Source organism: Mobula birostris, chromosome 4 (assembly GCF_030028105.1).
Source record: "Mobula birostris isolate sMobBir1 chromosome 4, sMobBir1.hap1, whole genome shotgun sequence".
NCBI classification, from domain to species: domain Eukaryota; kingdom Metazoa; phylum Chordata; class Chondrichthyes; order Myliobatiformes; family Myliobatidae; genus Mobula; species Mobula birostris.
In genome coordinates this window covers 20,357,022-20,372,680 of record NC_092373.1, presented here as the reverse complement: position 1 = coordinate 20,372,680, position 15,659 = coordinate 20,357,022, and the positions used below count along the sequence as shown (strand labels likewise).

General features: G+C 42.7%; 1 protein-coding gene across 1 annotated transcript in view; it reads right to left on the bottom strand.

Moving 5' to 3' along the window:
• Positions 1-6,355: 6,355 nt before the first annotated feature.
• Positions 6,356-15,659, bottom strand: part of wwtr1 (WW domain containing transcription regulator 1) — a 165,757-nt gene continuing 156,453 nt past the window's right edge. Inside the window, exons 4-6 of the mRNA XM_072254990.1 lie at positions 12,402-12,547; positions 12,103-12,200; positions 6,356-10,002 (exon numbers count right to left, since the gene is read on the bottom strand). Coding sequence (XP_072111091.1) covers positions 9,797-10,002; positions 12,103-12,200; positions 12,402-12,547 — 450 coding nt within the window. The 3' untranslated portion in view covers positions 6,356-9,796. The remainder of the gene's footprint in view (positions 10,003-12,102; positions 12,201-12,401; positions 12,548-15,659) is intronic.

Sequence of the window (15,659 nt, the reverse complement as noted above, 5' to 3'; positions counted from 1 at the left end):
CCTGAATCGGCTGCAGTCATGACTGGCTTTGCAGCTGTGGACTCATTTTTGTGAACTTCAATTCTAAATGTTATTTGCTTGCTTTTATTGCTTGCATGATTCATAGTTTTTCTGCACATTAGACAGTCTTCTCCTTTTAATGAGTTTTATTGGGTTTCTTTGTTTTGTGTTGCCGGTAAGGAGATGAATCTCAAGGTTGTATATAGCTTGCATGCCTTGATAAGAAATATACTTTGAACTTTGCTCTCTGGTCCAAGACTCCCCCAGTATTGGAAACATCCTCTTCACATCCACTCTGTCTACGCCTTTCAATATTCAATAGATTTCAGTGAGATCCCCTCTCTTTCTTTTAAACTCCAGTGAGTACAGGCCCTGAGCCATCAAGTACTCTTCATACATTAACCCTTTCAATCCCAGCTTCATTGTCATGAACTTTCTCTGGACCCATCCCAATGTCAGAAGATCTTTTTTTAGATACGACCACACAATACTCCAAGTGTGGTCTGATCAATGTCTTATCGGCATTACATCCATGCTTCTATATTCTAGTCCTCTTGAAGTGAATGCTAACACTGCATTTGCTTTCCATACCATGGACTCAACCTGCATACTAACTTTTAGGGAATCCTGCTGGAGGACTCCCAAGACCCTTTACATCTTGGATTTCTGAATTTTCTCCCCATTTAGAAAATAGTCCATGCCTTTATTCCTTCTACCAAAGTGTGTAACTATACAATTTACAACATATATTCCATCTGCCACTTATTTGCCCATTCTCCCAATCCGTCTAAGTTCCTCTACCCTCTTACTGCTTCCTCAACACTACCCACCTTTGTATCCTCCACAGCCTTGGCCCCTAAGCCATCAATTTTGGCATTCAAATTATTAACATATAACATGAAAAGAAGCCATCTCAACACCAGTCACTGGAGAACACCACTAGTCACCCGCAGCCAATCAGAAAAGGCCCCCTTTATTCCCACTCTTTGCCTTCTGCCAGCCAGCTGATCTTCAACCCATGCTAGTATGTTTCCTATAATACCCTAGGCTCTTACTTTGTTAGGCAGCCTCATGAGCAGCACGCTGTAAAAGGCCTTCTGAAATTCCAAGCATACAACGTCTACTGACTCTCCTTTGTCTATCCTGCTTGTTACTTCCTCAAAGAATTCCAACAAATTTGTCAGTCAAAATTTCTTGTTAAGGAAATCATGCCAACCTTGGCCTACTTTATTATGTGCCTCCAACTACCCCAAAACTTCATTCTTAATATTGTACTCCAACATGTTCCCAACCGCTGAATTCAACCTAACTGGCCTATAATTTCCCTTCTTCTTCCTCCCTCCCTTCTTAAAAGGTGGAGTAAGACTTGCGAGTTTCCATTATGACCTCAATGACTGAAAAAATGTCAATAGGCTTGAAAGAGTGCCAAGTAAATTTACAAGCTTGTTGCTGGGTCTTGAAGACCAAGTTATAAGCAAAGACTGAATAGGATAGGACTTTATCCCCTGGAACGCAAGAGATTGATGGGAGATCTTATAGTGGTATGCAGAATTATGAAGGGAGAGTGCATGCAAGCTTTTTCCCTTCAGGTTGGATAAGAGTAGATCTAGAGATCATAGGTTTAGGGAGTAAGATGAAATATTTAAGGGGAATCTGAGGGGGAGCTCCTTCACCCAGAGGGCTGTACAAGAGTGCAACATGCTGCCAATGGAAGTGGTGGATGTGGTTTCAATGGCAACATTTAAAAGAAGTTTGTATAGGTACAGTGATGAGAGGGGTTTGGAGGGATACAGTCTGGGTGCAGGTAGATGAGTCAGGCAGCATGGAATAGAGGGGCTGAAGGGCCTGTATTGTGCTCTAGTGTTATATGGCTCTGTATGGGGAGCTGGTGAGACCATGCCTGAAGTTAGGCACAGAGTTTTGCTCTCCTTATTCACAGACCTTCTATGCATAATTCAGAAGTTTGATTAAGTCAGTTCCCGGAGGGAAGGAGTTGTGGAATGAGGAATGCTTGATCAGATTGGACCCATTCGCATTTGGAATTTGTAAGAGTGCGATATTGATACACAGGACAGTACAATGGTGCAGTAGGTAGTGCTGCTGCCTCACTTTCAGGGACCCAGATTCAATGCTGACCCTGAGTACTGTCTGTGAACGGTTTGCATTTAGTCATAGTCATAGTCATACTTTATTGATCCCGGGGGAAACTGGTTTTCGTTACAGTTGCACCATAAATAATAAATAGTAATAAAGCCATAAATAGTTAAATAGTAATATGTCTATTATGCCAGGAAATAAGTCCAGGACCAGCCTATTGGCTCAGGGTGTCTGACCCTCCAAGGGAGGAGTTGTAAAGTTTGATGGCCACAGGCAGGAATGACTTCCTATGACGCTCTGTGTTGCATCTCGGTGGAATGAGTCTCTGGATGAATGTACTCCTGTGCCCACCCAATACATTATGTAGTGGATGGGAGACATTGACCAAGATGGCATGCAACTTAGACAGCATTCTCTTTTCAGACACCACCGTGAGAGAGTCCAGTTCCATCCCCACAACATCACTGGCCTTATGGATGAGTTTGTTGATTCTGTTGGTGTCTGTTACCCTCAGCCTGCTGCCCCAGCACACAACAGCAAACGTGATAGCACTGGCCACCACAGACTCGTAGAACATCCTCAGCATCGTCCGGCAGATGTTAAAAGACCTCAGTCTCCTCAGGAAATAGAGACGGCTCTGACCCTTCTTGTAGACAGCCTCAGTGTTCTTTGACCAGTCCAGTTTATTGTCAATTCGTATCCCCAGGTATTTGTAATCCTCCACCATGTCCACACTGACCCCCTGGATGGAAACAGGTTTCACCGGTACCTTAGCTCTCCTCAGGTCTACCACCAGCTCCTTAGTCTTTTTCACATTAAGCTGCAGATAATTCTGCTCACATCATGTGACAAAGTTTCCTACCGTAGCCCTGTACTCAGCCTCATCTCCCTTGCTGATGCATCCAACTATGGCAGAGTCATCAGAAAACTTTCCTCACCGTGACTGCTTGGGTGACCTTTGGGTGCTCTGGTATCCTTCCATATCCTAGTGACGTGCTGGCAGGTCAACTGGACACAGTACGTTGTCTCTCGGTGTGGATAAATTGTGGAAAAATCAGAGTGGAGTGAGAGAGAATAAGTTACAGCTCTACAGGGGAATAAGATGAGGGGGAATGGATCGGATGGGATTGCTTTGCTGGAAGACGGCATGGATAACTATGGGCACAATAGTGCCCTGTCTCACATTAAGCATATAAAAGCTCTGAGGGATTTTGAAAGTGTTTCCGACAGTGTTTCCCTTCATAGATAAAGTTACAACAAGGAGCAATGGATTCAAATCATCAGACAGTGTAAAGAACTTATTGCATCCGGGGGTCATGAATATATGGAATTTTCTATTCCAAGGGGTGGTGGAGACAGGGTCATTATCTACTGAAGCCGAGAAATCCAGACATTCAGAGATAAGGAAGTTACCCAGTGAAAAAAAGAAGTCCAATCAATCACGACCTTTTTGAACAATGGACCAGTTTGAGGATATCTGTGTGGTATAACCATCCCAACTCCCACTTGTTTCCTTCTAAACCTTTGAGAGCAATTTACACCCACTTTCCAAACTGGGTGCAACAAAAAAATCAGGTATTCAAAATCACAAAACACATTCACAAGCTGTCCCCAATACAGTGAGAGTAGATTACATTGGGCACTGCATATAATCTTGGAAGGATAATCAGATGACAAAAATACGACTGCATACCGTGGGTGAAAGGGAACTAGTGGAAATACTCTACATAAGAGTTTTAATAAAATTGTTACAAAAAAAAAAGCTCATGGTGGAGGAGGTAATACTGTGTGGATAGAAGATTGGCTAATGGAAAATTGAGTCGTTTTGTGGGTGAGAAGATGTAAGCAGTGATGTCCCATTAGGAATTGGTGCTCAAACGTTAACTGTCTACAACATGTGTATAGATGCCAATTTCGTCTACAATATAGTCGGGAGACTGAGTTCACGTATGGGAAGGATGTGGAAGCTTCAGACAGGGTGCAGAGGAGATTTACCAGGATGATGCCTGGATTAGAGAGCATTTATTATGAGGACAGGTTATTTATCTATCTATGTATCTATCTCTTTCCCTTTCTTTCTGTCCTCTCTTTATTCTTTCTGTCTTCCTTCTTTTCATTCTTTCTTTCTTATTGTAATCTATAGTAATATTTTTTCATGCAAAACAACATATTTTTCAACATATGTCAATGATAATAAGCCTGATTTGCTGCAGAATGCAGATGAGCTTTGAATAGTGAAGAGATTGAAGAGCTGAAGGGTTTCCTCCCTCTCGTACTGTATTTATGTTTAGAATTAACATTTACACTCAGTGATCACTGTATTAGGGACATCTGTACACCTAGTTGTTATTGCAACTATCTAATTATGTGGTAACAACTCAATGCATTAACTATGCAGGCATGGTCAAGAGGTTCAGTTGTTATTGAGACCAAACACCAGAATGGGGAAGAAATGTAATCTAAGTGACTTTGAGTGTGGTGTGATTGTTGCTGCTGACGAGGTCGTCATAAACTGCTAATCTCCTTGCATTTTCATGCACAAGTCTCTAGAATTTGCAGATGATGGTGCGAAGAACCCCAAAACAACATCCAGTGAGTAGCAGTTCTGTGGGAGAAAATGCCTTGTTAATGAGAGAGGTCAGAGGAGAATGGCCAGACTGGTTCAAACTGACAGGAAGGTGATAGTAACTCAAATAACTACATGTTACAACAGTGGTGTGTAGGAGAGCATCTCTGAATGCACAACACGTTGAACCTCGAAGTGGACGGGCTACAGCAGCAGAAGACCATGAACATACACTCAGTGGCCACTTAATTAAGTTCAGAAAGTAGTTAATAAAAGAGGCTATTGAGTGTGTACCTGGAGGCTTGAAACAAGGGCACACACCTGAAATACAGAGCAGCTCTAAGCACCACATCTCTGGAGCTGTTTTGTAGAGTATGCTTTACACTTGTGACTGTGAGGCTAAGCACAGTTGACAACATCACTAACATAGGCTGAATCGAAGGTGCTGACAAATCATATAGAAGGGAGGCTAAAAATCTGGCTGAGTGGTGCCATTTCAACCCCTTACTCATTGTCAGCAAGACCAAGGAGCTGATTATTGACTTCAGGAGGAGGAAACCAGAGGTCCATGAGCCAGTCCTCATAGGGAGATCAGGTGTGGAGAGAGTCAGCAATTTTAAATCCTTCAGTTTTATCATTACAGAGAATCTGTTCTGGGCCCGGCATGTAAGGGCAATTACAAAGAAAGCACGGCAGTGCCTCTCCTTCCTTATAAGTTTGCGAGGATTCGGCAAGACACCTAAAACTTTAACAACTTCCATAGATGTGTGGTGGAGAGTATATTGACTGGCTGCATCACAACCTGCTCTGGAAGCACCAATGCCCTTGAACGGAAAATCCAGCAAAAAGTGGTGGGTACTGCCCAGTCCATCAGGGGTAAAGCGCTCCCCACCATTGAGCACATCTACATGGAACATTGTCACAGGAAAGCACCATCCATCATCAGGGACTCCCACCACCAAAGTCAGGCCCTCTTCTTGCTGCTGCCAACAAGAAGGTGGTACAGGAGCCTCAGGACTCACCCTACCAGGTTCAAGAGCAGTTGTTGTCCCTCAACCATCAGGCTCTTGAACCACAGGGGGGAACTTCACTTGCCCCATTACTGCACTGTCGGACCCACTTTCAAGGGCTCTTTATCTCATGTTCTTGATGTTTTTTGCTCATTTATTTGTTATTATTACTTTTTTTTCTTTTTGTAGTTGCACAGTTTGTTGTCTTCTGCACACTGGGTGTCCACCTTGTTGGTATGGTCTTTCATCGACTCTTTTATTGCGATACAGCGCGGCGTAGGGGCCTTCCAGCCCTTCGAGCTGCCCCACCCAGCAACCCCCAGTTTAATCATGGGACAACTTACAATGACCAAGTACCCTACCAACCAGTACATATTTGGACTGTGGAAGGAAACAGGAGCGTCCGGAGGAAACCCTCGCGGTCACGGGGCGAATGTAGAAAATCCTTACAAACGGCGGCAGGAATTCTATTATGGTTATTGAATTTACTGAGGATGCCTGCACGAAAATGAATCTCAGGTTTGTATATGTTGACATGTATGTACGATGGTAATAAATTTACTTTGAACATGAGCTTTGAGTGGGTATTGAGCTGATAGGCCGAGGTAAATCCCATGGTAGGATTTGAAGAACAAAGTCTTCATCCATACGTATGGTGAAATGAAAACAAACACTGAGAAGATAAAATCCAATTATATTTATTTTTTTTAAAGCTTGTAGTACAGGACTGCAAGGATTTAAACCAGAACTGAACTGTGTTTACATACAACACATACGTTTACCATGCTACAGCAATGTTCACACATCTCAGTATAAAATAACCCAAGTTCAAAAAATAAGGTCACAAACATGATACACTTCCATACCATATGAATAAATCGAGTGACAAAAATGCTTGCAGTGCAACAGAAGTAATATATCTTAAACTGATAATCTCGATTACTGAAGCAGTTCTCAGAAGCTCGGACAGATGCAAGCAGGCTGTCCAATTTGCACTTGTGCTCCTTTTCTAGATTATCAAAGACTGTAATTAAAATATTGGTGTTATCCTGACTTTCTCATCTGTTCCCCACTGCATTTCCATTTTACAAATCCTGTGTTGTACCTTCAGTGCAGTTTCTCAACACTGCCAAGCGGAGAAATATTTCTTTCGTGGCTGGAGCTAGATGCGAGTATTGGCTACCGGTTGCTGTTCCAATGAGGGAACCGGAAGCATGGAGGTGAATACAATCGGCAGCCAACACTTGTACATCCCAAAGACCAATTTCTGCACCCAATGATTTTTGCCCCTATCCTAACAGCTGAGATAAATATCGCACCCCCCCCCCCGCCAGAAGAAGAGGGGATGACCAGCAATAGTGACTGTACAGACTTCTTCTGGATCAGTTCGAGATCCATCGGTCAAAGTCCACCACAAAGGAGCTCACACCCACTTTTGAAGGGGTGATCTGCCTCAGGTGATAGCACTGCCTTGGCAGCTTAAACTCCGAATGTTTGATTCAAAGATCCTCCTCACTGCCCATATCCAAGTATACAATGATAATGCAGAAGCATCAGCGGAGTTCAGTAAGAGATACTAAAAGGTAAGTTGATTAACACAAATTTACAATAATAATTGAGACTAGTTAACTATGAAGTCTAAAAGTGCAATTCACTCAACTCACATTAAGATTCCAAACTTCTTTAAAAAATATCAGACACAGTGCCAATTCTGTAAGGAAAGAGCCTCCCATGTATGAAAGAAGTCAAAAAAATTCAGATTATATTAGAGAGGTGAGGACAGTTTCCTTAATCCCATTTGCTTCTGGCCGCTCAGCATTTTCTGTCCTTTCACCTCTTGGTGCGAGGAACAGAGTCCAGGAAAAGACCCAGGTTTGAAGTCTCCCCCCGACACCTCACACTCCTCAGTTTCTCTCTCAACACCGGCCAGAGTAAACATGAAGTGATTACTTCCCTCGATTGCAAATCCTCACTAACACAAGGTCTGCCCTAACACTAACAACCCCACCCACCCAAAACCTCACACACCTCCAGAAACACATGCAATAAAGGCAAGGGAATGGGAGTGTCGAGCCAAGGTTGGGGTGATGGGATATTGACTCCAAGGCCTCATCTTGCCTTCAAACAACTTTAATCAAAGCCTGACTTCCATTGCATTGCCTGTTCCAGGCATATTTCACTTACAGAGGTCCCAAGTACAAAGCACACAGTTAACTGGGCACAATGCATAAAACAAGCTCATCGACTTTCTCTGTCCAATTCTACATTGTTTTCTGTTCCTCTCTTTTTCATTTAGCGACCTTCCTGTAGCTGCTTCTCAAGGGAGGTGGGGGGGGGGGGGAGGATACAAGCTGGGTAAGTAGATCTTGCAAATCCAGTGCCCAAACTATGTACTTCTACTAAGTCTGGGTGTTGGACAATTGCATAAACAGAGAAAGAGCAGCTACAATATGGGACGCGGAGCTTTCAGTAAAGCTCCATACATCAGGCCCTGCCTTCAGTGAAGGGTACAAGTTATACTCAGCAGGCCCAACCTCCCTGCTTGTAGTTAAAATGAATGATTACCATTCACCGCTAATTCATTTTATATCAACCGCTTTCTCCCACCCTCCCCTCCAGCCCCACTGATTTTTTTGTCCAATTCCCTGAAGAAGGCTATCTTGGTCAAGTCGGATTGGAACGGACTATTTAGAACAGTGTACCAAGCTTAATTTTGTATCGAGGGCGTCTTCATAAGGACTTTGACTCACAATGCATCACAACAAAGATAGACTCTGACCCATGATGCATCACAACAAAGGTGCAAATCCAATTACCTTACCACTTCCAAACTGTGTCATCCATCCTGTTCCTCCATGAATTTTCCCAATCCATTGCGGTTTTTCCCTCTCTATCGTTCCAGGTTCTTACTTAAGAGCCGATGAAAATTCCAACTTTTTTTAAAAATAGTATAACAATTCGAGTATTCAATGTGATAAAAATCCAAAATCCAAGTTTCCTTACAATAATAATTAAAAAAAAGTTTTCTTAAAAAATGATTTAAGTTGTCACTTGATAAAAATGTGGTAGCTTTTTTTTTGCAAAAGTCTTTTTACAGCATATAGCATTATGACAACAAACTATAAGGGTATACCATTACATTTAGCTACATTGTAATATCAAAGCTTTGAAAATTGAGATGCCAAAAGGGTAATGGTGAAATTAAGGGATACAGCATGCTTACATCATGTTGCCCTGTCCACTCTTTTTACAGAGGTGTTAAAGGCTGCTTTACAGTAAATGCTTTTTAACACCTCCACTAAATATAATAGGCAAAGGCAGGATGTGTGATTGTGAGAAACCTATTAACAGTGGTGTCTAGGTCATGAGAAATAAGTAACAGCAGATGACAGAGTAACATATAGCTGCCACATGAACAGCCAAATTTGCAGAGGTGCCTCATGTGCAAATGGCTACTATCGTCATGACGACCAAACCTGGACTCCAAATTTGCCCACCTTTTTGTACATTATTTTATATATTGAACAATACAAACAATTTTAAAGCTCTGTTCGTATTAAATAGATGAGAAGTGTTTGGTATCACTTCGATCTCCTGATAAAAAGGTCACCAAAACAATTTGTGTATGAATGCTCCTTCCCCCCGCCCCCTCACCCCACCTTCCCCTTCTCCCACCCGACCTTTCTTTCAGTCTTGAACCAAAAAGACTTCCAGTTGCAAAACAAACGGTTAATCTCTTAGGTTCAATTTTTTTTCCTCCTTTAGTTACTAATAATATAATAATGTTATAATAAGGAAAAAAAAAGAATCATCCATTTGGCCATGCAAGACAGGACAAGCAGTGGAATCTTTGATCTTCTACTAGAGGTTAATCCCATGATTACTTGGAAGCTCAAAGATATTGAGATAGTTCTAGGATATAGTTCATATAAAATACTGCTAGCCGCCTTTAATTAAATGACAAGCATATACCACTTTGGGGTGAAGGAACGAACATAAAAGTTTTCAGGCAAACAAAAAGCACTACTTGAGACACTTTGCCTCTGATCCAAGCAGAAAGGGTAACTCCATCTCACTTCCCATTTTACTTCTCTTCCTTCTTTCCTCTTGCTTCCCGCAGTGATTACAACCAAGTGAGGAAAGTCTCCTTCGGATTGAGGCTGGACTCCACGTCAGGCAAGATGTCCGACCCAAAGGGTTCCTGCAGGCTTGGCATCAGGTCCTCGCCTTCCAAGGTCCCAAGATCCACGTTACTTGCAGGCAGAGAGTCCAGGAAGTCGGGGAAGCGGCTGGGCTGATTTGTGGTCATGGCAGTCTGCCCCATTTCTCCTGTGAGTAAAGCATATCAGGTTTACATGGAGCTCTGCTGAGAGGCACATGCCTCGCACAAGCCCAAAGCCAACAAACCTTAGACTCTTGCTTAAAAAAAGCATTACTGACCTTTTTCATTTATTCTGTAACATTGACCATGGAGCACTCTTAAACAATTTTACTTATTTCATAATACAAGCAATTCATTTCATATCAGACTCGGCTGGGAGTGGACTGCCCAGTTTCTATCTGAGTTCTATACATAAGAAGATCTCTGATATCTCCCAAAATACTGGAGCATCACTGGTAAGTTCAACTAACTAAATCTTCCACGAACTAATGTTTGATCATAAACACAACAGAAGCTGAAACTCTTGAGCAACACGTACAAAGTGCTGGCAGAATTCAGCAGGTCAGGCAGCATTTACGGAGGGGAGTAAAACAGCAACCGTCCTGAAGGGTCTCGGCCCAAAACTTTATCTGTTTACTACCCTCCGTAGGTGATGCCTGACCTGCTGAGTTCCTCCAGCATTTTGTGCTGATGTTTGATCATTTCCACTGTGTAGAAGGAATCAGGTCCAATGAAGACCAAAAATTTGTCGATGCAGGGAGTCTGAATTAAAACCGAAAACACCAGAGACACTCATCAGATCAGGGACACACACGCACACGCACACACACACACACACAGTAACAGGTCAATGAGCCTTGCTTCTCTCCCAGCAGATGCTGCCTGACCAGTTCAACCTTCTCAGCATGTCTGCTATTTCAAGAATCTAGCCCTATCTATTTACCGTCCATGTCCAGAGTAGGATTCCAATTTACCCAATCCCTTTGCACCTACAATAAGGTCAGAGCATGCAAGAAAAAAAACAAAAACAAAAGAAATCAACTTATGTATGAAAGAGAAAAAAAATTCTGAATGCTTCAGGGACTGGATCTGAAATGTCAGCATTTTTCTTGGTTGAAGTAATCTTTCACATAACCTCTGCAATGGTTTCTACTTGTTCTTGAGGAAACGTGGACAACATCCCATGCACCAGCAGTCTACAGGCCATGACACTCAAGGACTTGGGCTATATATCTATAGTAACTGCATGCTTTTCTGCTATCGTAATTTTATGTGCTATACGTGCCTTGCTCTGTGTGTGACTATTGGGCCTGTGTGGGGACCTTGGCACTGGAGGAACAGTGTTTCATCTGGCTGTATTCAAGTGCATGGCTGAATGACAAACTTAAACTTGAAGCAGGCATCTCAGCACTACCTTCTCAAGGCCACGTAGTGATGGGCAGTAAACATTGGCCTTGGCAGCAATCCCATAACTGAATAAGTAAACAAAGGCCTTGATGGTCAGTCTCTTTTGTACGTCTGCTTGCGTTTTGCAACCTTTCATCCCTCTCTTGCTGGGTGCAGCCTCAGTACTTTTTGTTTCAGATCCCCAACAGCTGGTGTATTGTACTTTCATTGCTGGCCAATTGAATTGTACGGAAACCCAACAACTACATTGAATTCCAAAGAGCCAAACCATTTTTCCATTTATTTTCGGAAATCTGGAAGGAATCTGGGGCTGTGCCACAACAGAGGACATGAAATGACAGATCAAAATGATACATCACTGAACAATTTTCATTTCCCAAAATTCAGGACTGGATAGAATTCCAATGGACTACACTGCTCGTCTTTACTCACACTGTATGGAATTCCAATGCACCAAACCATTTCCTTTTCAGTCACATTAAATGGAATTGTAATACATTTCAACACAATGTATAAACTCCAAACATTTTTGCTCACTAACATTGTAGAGAGGTCCAATAGACCAGCTTATTTGTTCTCATTGGAATGAAAATTCCTGATCCAGAGCACAACAACCTAACACAGTAACCAAGTAGAGTACATGCATTTCAAATGGAGATATCTAAAAATTGTTAGATTTCATTTGGAGTTAAATGTGCATTTTAATTGACTTTTTTGCTTTCATTTATAAATAGTGCAATTTGAAAATGTGTTACTTGTACCAAAAACAAATCTTCCATAAACTAGTTCCATAATTAAGGATAAGTACATTTGCCCAAATGAAATTTTCAAGAAGACTTGCCCCATGAATCTGAACTCACCTGTATCCATCTCCTCCACATGACCCAGGAAGTCTTCAGGTGTTCTTCCCAATCCTAAACCACTGTCTGCACTTGCCTGGCGTGAATGGTATGGTCCACTGTGTATGAAGACCAGAGCGAGTTGCAATACCGGCGATGGAAAAGAAAAGGGATGGAGGAGAGGAGGAGAAATGGAAGTTACTTATTAACAAGTCCAGTTTATTGTCCTTTAATTATATGCACGTGAATGTATAACATTTTCTGAAACCAATAGCAAAGGTCATTAGAGTCCGTCTCTTGCAAATTGAAATACAACTTGCCTGCTGAGGAAGGGGTCAGAGCCATTGTTTGTGATGGCGTGCATCTCCTGTGTCATAGCTGGTGTAGAGACAGCATTCTGAGCTGTAGGGATGTTTTCTGATTCAATGGGAATCTGACTGGGAATCTGATTATACAAGGCCTTCTCCTGAAAGAAACATAGAAGCTGTAACCAAGTGTCAACCCTGAAGAGACAAAATTAACTAGAAACAATTAGCTCCTAAATCTTGAGAATGTCTGACTCAGATAAGGAATGAAATTTCAAAAGGCACAAACAGAAAAGCACCTGCGCACGTGTGCGCGCACGCGCGCACACACACACACACACACAAGCACATACGCGTGTACACACACACAGCCACTAAGAATGTTGTAACCTTGCTCTTGTGCTGCCCCCATAACCTTTGACACCCTAATGAAGAGTTTATCAATCTCCACTTTAAATATCCTCAATGACTTGGCCTTCACAGCCATTTGTGGCAATGAATTCCACAGATCCTCCACCCTCGAGCTAAAGACATTCCTCCTCATCTCTGTTCTCAAGGGATGCCCGTCTATTGTGAGACTGTGCCCTCTGGTCTTAGACTCAGCCACTGATGGAAACATCCTCTGCACATCCACGCTATCTAGGCCTTTCAATATTTGATAGGTTTCAATCAGGTCCACCTTATTCTTCTAAACTCCAGCAGGTACAGGCCTGGATGCAGCAGAAAAGCTCAGTTGGACTGAATGGTTTGATCCTGTGTTCTTTGTTCAATGTGGTATATAATATCCACCACTCTCTGCCTGACATTAACAACAGCATGTGTAGTTAGAGCTTGTAAAGACACAGAAGGTGGTCAATTCACTCATCGGGCGCATTCTGGTTCTCAGGGGACCTGCTCCCATTGCCCTTCCCCTGTCGTTCCCCTGTACCCTAGCAATGGTAACTGCTTTGCACATGACCACAGGAAACTGCAAAGAATAACGGACACACACAAAATGCTGGAGGAACTCAGTAGGTCAGGCAGCACCTGCGGAAACGAATAAACAGTTGACGTTTCGGGCCAAGACCCTTCTTTAGGACTGGAAAGGAAGGGGGAAGATGACAGAATAAAAAGGTTGGGGGGAAGGGAAGGAGGATAGCTGGAAGGTGATAGGTGAAGCCAAGTGGGTAGGAAAGGTAAAGGGTTCCCTATGACATGGCTCCCTAATACAATACAAGGGACTCTTCCCTCACAATCTACCTCATTCTGAAAAGACAAGCTTTTCAATACGTACATCTTGGAACATGTGCCAATAATAAACCAACTCCAATTCTAACAATTTCCTAATAATTACAGAGGCTAGTTAATTACAGAGGACGTGCCTTGTTTTCATTGCTACCATCAGGAAGGAGGTACAGAAGCCTGAAGACACACACTCAATGATTCAGGAACAAGTTCTTCCCCTCCGTCATCAGATTTCTGAATGGACATTGGACGCATGAACACTACCTCAATACTTTTCTATTTGTACTTTTGCACTAAATATTTAATTTAACTATTTTATACATATATACTTACTGCAAGTCAGGTTTTTTCTACTATTATGTATTGCATTGTACTGCTGCCACAGAGAACAAATTTCATGACATATGCTGGTGATGTTAAACCTGATTCTGATTCGGAACCACACAATGTGTCTTTGGGAGAAAATCGGAGTACCTGCAGTTGTTGGTAACCTGCACTGCCACAGGGAATATGTACAAAGTCCACGTGGGCAGGAGCCAAGGTCCGGTTTGAACCCACCTCCCTGAGCCAGGAGGCCGCGGCATTACCTGCTGAGCCGTGGTGCCACCCTCACTCGCCCACACTGTGTACCAGTGCTCCTGAGGCAGGATCACAGTACCTCAACAATTCACTCACATCTAGCAGGGAGGCATCCCGGCGGCTATACTTCATCAGGGGTTTAGGGAGATCTTGTTTGTCACCAAAGACTCTCGCAAACTTCTGCAGATGTTCCGCATTGCATCACCATCTGGTGTAGAGGTGTCAACGCACAGGATCGGAAAAATCTGCGGAGGGTTATAAACTCATCCAGTTCCATCATGGACGCAAGCCTCCCCACAATCAAGGTCATCTTCAAAAGGCCATGACTCAAGAAGGCAGCATCCATCACTAAGGACCCTCACTATCTGGGACATGCCCTCTTCTCATTATTACCAGCAGGGAGGAAGTGCAGGAGCCACACTCAACATTTTAGGAACAGCTTCCTCCCCTGCATCATCAGATTTCTGAATGGTCCATTACCCCAAGAGTATTACCTCAATATTCCTCTTTAGCACATTTTTTCTAACTGGTAGTAATTTTTAAGTCTTGCACTGTACTACTGCTACAAAACAACACGTTTCACAATGTATATCAGTAATAATAAACCTGATTCTGATACAAGCAAGTAAACCAGCTGGCCATAACAAACAATTCAGTATCTCCAGTTAGAAATTCCAGCTGTGTGACAATTAGCAGTGCACCTGTGTCACTGTCTTCACTTTCTACACTAATCCGCGTCGGACAGCTTCTCAAACATGCCTTCCATTCATTTGCCATTGCTGACTCACAGCTATGAGAAACCCACAACTGTTTTGAGTAAGGACATTAATTACCTCACCGAAGGAACAGGCCTAGTGGACACAACTGGCCCTTATGATCCATTGGCAAAGTTTTCAGTTTGTTTTGGATCATATACTAGTCACGTCCAACAATAATGTGCCGTAAAATTAGTCTCTACATTAATGACCCTTTTATCTTTCTCCAAGCCAGAAGAGCTTACTGAAGAAAATGGGATTTCTGTCAGGCTGCTGTTTATAGACTGTAGCTCAGTGTTCAACACCATCATACCCTCAGTACTAGTCAATAACCTCCAATACCTGGGTCTCTGTACCTCCTCTGCAATTGGATCCTTGACTTCTTCATCATGAGAGCACAGTCAGTGTGGATCAGAAATAACATCTCCTCCTCCCTGACAATCAACACTGGCATACACCAAGATGCATTCTCAGCCCACTGCTCTTAGTCTACAGTCACGACTGTGTGGCTTAGCACAGCTCAAACATCGTCTATAAATCTATAAACGTCAGTAAGACCAAGGAGTTGAATGTGGACTTCAGGAAGGAGAAGCTGGGGGAACACAAATCAGTCCTTATTGAGGAATCAGTAGTGGAAAGGGTAAACAGTTTCAAGTTCCTGGGTGTCAACATCTCTGAGGATCTATCCTGGGCCCAACATATTGATGCAATTACA